The sequence below is a fragment of the Salvelinus alpinus genome, chromosome 17 (assembly GCF_045679555.1).
Source record: "Salvelinus alpinus chromosome 17, SLU_Salpinus.1, whole genome shotgun sequence".
NCBI lineage: Eukaryota > Metazoa > Chordata > Actinopteri > Salmoniformes > Salmonidae > Salvelinus > Salvelinus alpinus.
This window is the reverse complement of record NC_092102.1, coordinates 41,512,646-41,521,549: the sequence shown is the minus strand read 5'-3', so window position 1 is coordinate 41,521,549 and position 8,904 is coordinate 41,512,646. Positions and strand designations below refer to the sequence as shown.

The 8,904-nt window shown below is 44.8% G+C and overlaps 1 protein-coding gene across 2 annotated transcripts; it reads left to right on the top strand.

The window, feature by feature from the left end:
* On the top strand, nt 1–6,118 carry tlr9 (toll-like receptor 9). Of its 2 annotated transcripts, XM_071348971.1 has the most exons (5): nt 1–136; nt 478–3,138; nt 3,360–3,719; nt 3,951–3,998; nt 5,733–6,118. In XM_071348971.1, exons 2-4 carry the CDS (start codon nt 481–483, stop codon nt 3,990–3,992), a joined length of 3,060 nt encoding a protein of 1,019 aa, XP_071205072.1. In that variant the 5' UTR covers nt 1–136; nt 478–480; the 3' UTR covers nt 3,993–3,998; nt 5,733–6,118. The 2 variants fall into 2 exon arrangements, with proteins under 2 accessions (XP_071205072.1, XP_071205071.1); XM_071348970.1 differs by lacking the exon at nt 3,951–3,998.
* The last annotated feature ends 2,786 nt before the right edge of the window (nt 6,119–8,904 follow it).

Sequence of the window (8,904 nt, the reverse complement as noted above, 5' to 3'; positions counted from 1 at the left end):
ACGGGATGCTTTATTTGGAGGAAAGGTTGGCAGAAACTTGTTTTGGAATAAAGCATCGGTCTATTCCATTCGAAACAACATCACGTTTCATTATAATTTACCTCCAGTGGGTTATTGAGGCTCAAAACCTTCCACGGTAAGTGTAATTCTCACTTCTAATATGCCAGTTAATATCTGTGCAAGGCCATGAAAACTTTACATTGAGGTGAATACTCATAATTTGAATACTATTATTAATGTACCAGAATTTACTGTTTTATACTGGTTGTCTCATGATTGTACTGTATTTGCAGTCGTGTGGTCATTTGCAGTTAGCGTCTGAAACCCATTTTGATAAGGCTTGGACCTGGTTTAAACATTGCCCATAGCTGGGACTTGCTGTGATCAACTTTCATTGTTTGTACTTCTGTGCAGTTATTATTTGACTTTTAAATAAGATATATTTTGTGGTACGAATGTTTATTTCTCTTGGTCCAGGTCATGCAGGGATATGGAGTTCTCCTCTGCTTATGTCTACTACCACCAGCTGTTAGAACTATAAATCCCAAGTTCTTCCCTTGCGACAGCAACGCAGACTCCAGTGTGGTGAACTGCTCTCGGAGGGCGCTCACCCGCATCCCAGTGATCTGCTCAGCCTCTGTCCTTTCACTTGACCTGAGCTATACTGGGATTCAGCAGGTAGGGAAGGATGCATTCTCTGGGGTTCCAAACCTCCAGAAACTGAGCATGACAAGGAACTGTCTCCCTAGTCATATGAGGGCCCTGGGGTCTCCCTCGTGCCATGTTGAGATCCACAAGGATGCCTTCATGTGTCTTAAGAACCTCAGCACCCTCCTACTGGAAGGAAACAGCCTCACTTCTCCCCTCCCCAGACTACCTGACAGCCTGGAAGTCCTTAATCTGGAGTCTAACCACCTTTACAACATAACCCAGCCCCTCGGCACACCAAACCTCAAGCAGCTGCTACTCACCATGAACTGCTACTATGGTAACCCCTGCAACCAGTCCTTCCACATTGACGAGAGAGTCTTCAGGGAGCTTACCCAGCTGCAATACCTTACCCTGGGTTTTAACAACGTAACATCCATCCCTCCAGGAATGCCTCCCTCTCTGAAGAGTCTGGATCTGAATGAGAATAAAATTTCTGTGCTGGATGAGTGGGCGTTTGCCAATCTGACCCAGCTCTGTAAACTCAACCTGGGCTGGAACTGCCAGCGCTGTGACCATGCTGCTCAGCCCTGCTTCCCCTGCTTCAACAACACCCCCCTTGACATCAACCCACATGCGTTTTACGCCCAGAACAACTCTCTCAAATTCCTCAGCCTGAGGGGAAACTCTCTCCGCAACATCCCAGAGGGCCTCTTCAGTCCCCTGGTACACCTAGAGGGATTGGACCTATCGGACAACCTATTGGCCATTGCCATACGTACCGGTACCTTCTTCATAGAGCTGAAGAGGCTCATTTGGATCAGCCTCATCTACAACTATGAGCCGATGACAACCTTCAAGGAGCTGGTGCTGTCTCCCAACGTGACCCAGATGTCTGGCCTGAAAACACTTCTCCTCAGTGGGAACTTCTTCCATATGGTCTCAGAGGAAAGTGTGGCGGTTCTGGCCAAGTTCCGTTGGCTGGAGGTTCTTGAGCTGCGGATGAACTTCATCAGATCCTGTAATCTGAGTGCCTTGGCCCAGCTACCAGCCCTGGTGAGGGTGGACCTTTCCCAGAACATGCTGGAATTTCTCCCATCCTTCTCTACTCAGTCCAAAGTGTGTAAGTCCTTTAAGAGCTTTCAGAACCAGAACCGGTATGCCACAGTGGAACTTCAGAACCCACCCATGTTGCTCAGTGACAGGAAGGCTGTCCCAGATGAGCCCTGGCATCATCCAGGTCCAGTAGTCACTGCAGCCGAGCCAGGGCCAAACACGTTGGCGATACTGGAGGATGAGTGCACTCAAAACCCAACTATATTTTTCTTCAAAAATAATCTCTGCAATGGTGCCATGTCTTTTGACCTTTCCCAAAACAACATCCTCACCCTCAATGGCAGTTTGTTCCTAGGTATGGAGAAGGCAGTCTGTTTGGACCTCTCTTACAACTACATGAGCCAGAGCTTAAACGGCAAACAGTTTCTCCACCTGGACAACCTGGCGTACCTCAGCATGGCCCACAACAGAATAGATCTGTACTATGGAGATGCCTTCAAGGAGCTCAATGCCACTCTGAAGGCTTTGGACCTCAGCAACAATGAGTTTCACTTCCTAATGAGAGGCATGGGCCATCGCTTTGAGTTCATCAAGAACCTCCCTAATCTGGAGGCGTTAAGTCTGTCTGACAACAGCATTGGGATGCGGATAGATCATACATTGTACAGCGACTCCCTCAGGTACCTGTATTTCTCTGGGAACAACCTGGACATCATGTGGGACACTAGAAGCAACGACTACATCACCTTCTTCCAGAACCTGACCAACCTTATCTACCTAGATATCTCCAGTAACCAGCTGAGGTCTCTTTCACCAGCAGCCTTCTGTAACCTGCCTGTCAGCCTCAAGGTGCTCCGGGTCAGCAACAACAAACTGAACTATTTCCCCTGGGAGAACATCACAGCACTCGGCCGACTATGCCACCTTAACCTTAGTGTTAACTATCTGTCTGAACTTCCCGACAAAGTCATACATTTTCAGGAAAACTTTACCCTTCTGGACCTTAGTCACAACCAGATCAGCTTTCTCCCCGAAGACTTTTTCAGCCAAGCATTGGCATTGCGTTTTCTCTACCTCAACCACAACAAACTCAAGCTGTTGGATCGGCAGTCCCTCCCTGCCCCACTGAGGAACGGCAGTGCCCTCCAGTTGCTCACTCTGCATGCCAACCCCTTTGACTGCTCCTGCGACACATCCTGGTTTGCGGACTTCCTGCGTGCCAGCCAGGTGGAGATCCTCCTTCTTACCACTGGCGTACACTGTGGTTTCCCCGAGTCGCAGCAAGGAGCTAGTGTTTTGTCTATGGACCCCCGCTCCTGCCAGGAAATTTATGGCAGCCTGGCCTTCCTCTCTCTTACCTTCCTGACTCTGGTGTTCACTGCCTTGCCCCTACTCAGGCACCTCTACGGCTGGGATGTCTGGTACTGCTTCCAGGTACTTCTAAACATCAATGTTGTGTTGTATTCCCTCCCTGGTAGTTAATTGATCAAGTAATGTCATTGATTTACCAGATAGTTCACGAATATGATTTCCCAGTGCACGATCAGTCCCTGATTAGAAGACCATAATTGAATGGCCCAGCTGTAAATCAATGTTGTGTTTATGTGTCCATATGTTGAACATCTACATTACAGTATTTATTTTGTAACAAACAGGTGCTGTGGGCAGGACACAAGGGCTACTCCCAACTGCCTGGGGCAAACTGCCAGAGTCAGTATGATGCCTTTGTGGTCTTCGACACGGGCAACCACGCAGTGAGAGACTGGGTCTACAATGAGCTGCTGGTCCACCTGGAGAACGTGGGGCGGAGGAGGTTCTGTCTCTGCCTGGAGGAGAGAGATTGGGTTCCAGGTCTGTCCTGCATCGAGAATCTTCACAGTGCTGTCTACAGCAGCATGAAGACCGTGTTTGTGCTGACGAGCGGGGCAAGCGGCGGGGGAGCAAGAGTTAGCAGAGTAAATGGGGTGACTCGCCAGGCCTTCTACATGGTGCAGCAGAGGCTGCTGGATGAAAAGGTCAGACTTGCAATGCGTTTGTGTGTTATTGGGAGCTCCCGTGTTTAATTTCTAAATTGTAATTACTTTGCCACTACGGCCTATTTATTGCCTTACCTCCCTAATCCTACCTCATTTGCACACACTGTATATAGATTTTTTTCTATTGTGTAATTGACTGTAAATTTGTTTATTCCATGTGTAACTCTGTGTTGTTGTTTGTGTCGCACTGCTTTGCTTTATCTTGGCCAGGTCATAAATGAGAACTTGTTCTCTACTGGCCTACCTGGTTAAATAAAGGTGAAATTAAAAAAAATTATTAAAAAACAGTTGAAGTCGGAAGTTTACAAACACTTAGGTTGGAGTCATTAAAACTCGTTTTTCAACCACTCCACAAATTTCTATCTTTCTATAGTTTTGGCAAGACGCTTAGGACATTACTTGTCCAACTATTGTTTACAGACAGATTAATTCACTTATAATTGACTCTATCACAATTCCAGTGGGTCAGAAGTTTACATACACTAAGTTGACTGTGCCTTTAAACAGCTTGGAAAATTCCAGAAATTGATGTCATGGCTTTAGAAGCTTCTGATAGGCTAATTGACATAATTTGAGTCAATTGGAGGTGTACCTGTGGATTTATTTCAAGGCCTACCTTCAAACTGTGCTTCTTTGCTTGGCATCATGGGAAAATCAAAAGAAATCAGCCAAGACCCCAGAAAAAAGTTGTAGACCACAAGTCTGGTTCATCCTTGGGAGCAATTTCCAAAAGCCTGAAGGTACCACGTTCATCTGTACAAACAATAGTACGCAAGTATAAACACCATGGGACCACGCAGCCGTCATACCGCTCAGGATGGAGACGCGTTCTGTCTCCTAGAGATGAACTTACTTTGGTGCGAAAGTGCAAATCAATCAACCAGAACAACAGCAAAGGACCTTGTGAAGATGCTGGAGGAAACAGGAACAAAAGTATCTATACCCACAGTAAAATGAGTCCTATATCGACATAACCTGCATGGCCACTCAGCAAGGAAGAAGCCACTGCTCCAAAACCGCCATAAAAAAGCCAGACTACGGTTTGGAACTGCACATGGGGACAAAGATCGTACTTTTTGGAGAAATGTCCTCTGGTCTGATGTAACTAGAACTGTTTGGCCCTAATGACCATCGTTATGTTTGGAGGAAAAAGGGGGAGGCTTGCAAGCCGAAGAACACCATTCCAACCGTGAAGCATGGAGGTGGCAGCATCATGTTGTGGGGGTACTTTGCTGCAGGAGGGACTGGTGCACTTCACAAAATAGATGGCATCATGAAGTAGGGAAATGATGTGGATATATTGAAGCAACATCTCAAGACATCAATCAGGAAGTTAAATCTTGGTCGCAAATGGGTCTTCCAAATGGACAATGACCCCAAGCATACTTCCAAAGTTGTGGCAAAATGGCTTAAGGACAACAAAGTCAAGGTATTGGAGTGGCCATCACAAAGCCCTGACCTCAATCCTATAGAAAATTTGTGGCCAGAACTGAAAAAGCGTGTGCGAGCAAGGATGCCTACATACCTGACTCAGTTACAACAGCTCTGTCAGGAGGAATGGGCCACAATTCACCCAACTTATTGTGGGAAGCTTGTGGAAGGCTACCCGACACGTTTGACCAAAGTTAAACAATTTAAAGGCAATGCTACCAAATACTAATTGAGTAAACTTCTGACCCACTGTGAATGTGATGAAAGAAATAAAAGATGAAATAAATCGCTCTCTCTACTATTATTCTGACATTTCACATTCTTAAAATAAAGTGCTGATCCTAACTGACCTAAGACAGGGAATTTTTACTAGGATTAAATGTCAGGAATTTTGCAAAACTGAGTTTAAATATATTTAGCTAAGGTGTATTTAAACTTCCGACTTCAACTGTAGGTAGGCTACATTCAAGTAATATCTTCATAATGAAGCAAAACAAACAACAGGCAACATCCCTACCACTCACTCAGTCTGTACTGTCTTATCTGTTATCTTATGTGCAGTTGGACGTGGCGGTGTTGGTTCTGCTGGACGAGGTGTTTCCCAAGCTGAAGTACCTGCAGCTGAGGAAGAGGCTCTGCAGGAAGTCTGTTCTGTCCTGGCCCAGGAACCCTCAGGCCCAGCCACTGTTCTGGAACCACATGAAGACAGCCCTGGGCTCCGACAACATCCGTTCCTACGACAACAACGTCAGCGAGAGCTTCATATAGGTGTGTCGATCCACAAACAGAGTGTCTTTTTATGTCGTTGTCACATTGTCTGTAAATGTTGATAGAATACTCAATTTAAGAGTTGGATAACATACAGTACGTCTATAACTACACTAAACCATGTTAGAAATTCTAATAGTAGTGTGTTTTCATTCAAATAAATGTGTTTTCTCTGAAAATCCCCATTTTGGCATGTCCCACGTTATGTTTGTTGGACTTCTATGAATATTTTCACCCACTTCACCCCAAAATGTGCCCGAGTTTTCACCATCATTGTAAAGCCCTAGGTAATGTGTTGCTGTGGTAGTCATGAATAGATAAGCTAGAAATGTTTTAACAAGTTTAGAAAATGGCGCTCTATTCTTGGAATGACCCAGGTATACTAATAATGTAGTGGTTTTACAGTATAGAGGGGAATTCACTCCCAACATTTTCTGGATTGAACTCTTTTTTTCTCTCTCTTTGTGGCTATCAGATGGTATTATAAAATCAAGGTGAATATGTGAATTGTTAAAAAACTAAACAATTGTCTACAGTGTATTTACATAATAAGTTTGATCCTTCAAAGATAGTAGCTTATTTTGGGTTGGTTTAACTTGTTGTTGCAGTTTGAAGAAAATTTTCTGAAATAAATACATGCAATTCAACACAGGCCACACACATATTACAGAGAGGGAACAAAGTCATTATTGTGTATCAAAACTCATTCCATGCAGAAGTTTACCACCATATCAAGAGCAATGGCGTCATCCAGCCCACACTACAACTTCCACTAAATGTAAACTCCTCATCACTTCCATTTAAAGAGGAACTGAGATTGATGGTTCTTTTCTATTGTTGCCAACAGGTGAATAAAGTGTTCTCTTTTTTGCCACAAGACTCTCTGTTTCTGAAGGAAGTTAGAATAGGAAACTCCCAAATGGCAGCACAGCTGCGTCCTGTTAGCAGCATCCCACCCTACATAACACTACTGGCTTGCCTCTGAAGCTAAGCAGAGTTGGTCCTGGTCGGTCCCTTGATGGGAGACCAGGTGCTGCTGGAAGTGGTGTTGGAGGGCCAGTAGGGGGCACTCTTCCCTCTGGTCTAAGGAGATCCCAATGCCCCAGAGCAGTGAAGGGGACATTGCCCTGTGTACGGTGACGTCTTTCGGATAGGACATTAAAAGGGTGTCCTGACTCTCTGTGGTCATTTAAAAATCCCATGGCACTGATTGTAAGAGTAGGGGTGTACACCCCGGGGTCATGGCTAAATTACCAACCTGGTCCCATTCGGTCATTGCCACTTAATCATTCCTAATTGGCAAAAATCACTCTCCACCTAATAGCTGATGTGTGGCAAGTTGCCGTGCATCACCCAGGTGGGTGCCAGACATTGGTGGGGGATGAGGTGAGTTTACCTCTTACTATGTGAAGTGCTTTGAGTACCACAGTTGGTAGAAAGCTCTATATAAATCCAGTTAGTTATTCAATCGTGGCAGTCTCAGACTAAAGTATGTAGGAAACGACAGAGCAGCGGAATAATTTAGTGTGAGTCGTCAGGCTAGTAGTTTACTACAAAAAAAGATCAATTATAGTTTGCGCTGATGATGCCCTATGCTGATCTCACGGTGGGATAGTCTGACAGGCTGGTGGGAGGAGCTATAGGACGACAGGCTCATTGTAATGGCTGGATTGAAATTAATGGAACGGTATCCAACACATGACCACACAAACCACATGATTTCCATTCCAGCCATTACAAATGAGCCTGTCGTCCTATAGCTTCTCCCACCAGTCACCACTGTCCACTACACTGGTAAACTAGATATAGGGGAATGATCATTTGTGTTCAGGAAGTCTGGCTTAACCACCCCAAGACAGACAGGCGGACAGAGGGAGACACACACACTGTCTAGTGATCTGTCTTCAGTCTGATTTCAGTCTTGTCTCTTGTGTGATTTGTGTTGTAAAGTTAATGACAGCATGCCTGTGGTATACCCTGTGTGTGTACAATATTATTATTATTATTATTATTAAATATAAGTGGTGTCAAATCATCTGCCAATATAGGGTAGTAGTCGGCAGAGAAACTAATACCACTGACAGTGTGTCTGTGGTAGATACAGTGGAAGTGAGAGAAGGGGCCCACTAGTGGAGTTGAGAGGGATGGTGAGGTTGCCATAGTGATACCTACTAACAACAGAAAAAATACCATCAACATCACTTTCACATAATAGTTCACAACATTTGGACAATATTGAACGGTTTGTATACCAATAGTAATATTCCTTTAAATATACGGGGGCATCAAATCAACTGCCAATATAAGGTAGTAGTGGGCAGAGAAACTTATACCATGGACATTGCAGAGGAGGCTAGTGGAACGAGCTATAGGAGGACTGGCTCATTGTAATGAATGGAACAGACTCAGATATGTGGTTTACATATGTTTGATGTGTTTGATACCACTCCGTTTATTTCATTCCAGCCGTTACAAATGAGCCCGTCCTCCTACAGCTCCTCCCACCAGCCTCCTCTGGGACATTGGTATACAAACAGTTCAATATTGCCCAAATGTTGTGAACTATTATATGACAGTGAGGTTGATTGGTATTATTTCTGTTGATAGTAGGTATCACTATGGCAACCTCACCATCCCTCTCAACTCCACTAGTGGGCCCCTTCTCTGACTTCCACTGTATCTACCACAGACACACTGTCAGTCAATCAACATTCACTTCTCTGTCAGAGGGAAAAATTGTGTAAACTTCTTGCAGTCTGGGGTTGATTTTTGTCTGTCGGTTTATCTAAATCTCTTGCAAGGATGAACAGTAATATCCTACTATTTTCTACCATATAAAAAAAACTCAATGACCAAATGTGGCAGTATTTCGACTGGCTTTCAGGCACTCCTTTGTGCTTGTCCCATCGACTCACGGCGTTATCTCCATCTCCAATCATCGCTGTCCCTTTAATTGTCCCCGCCG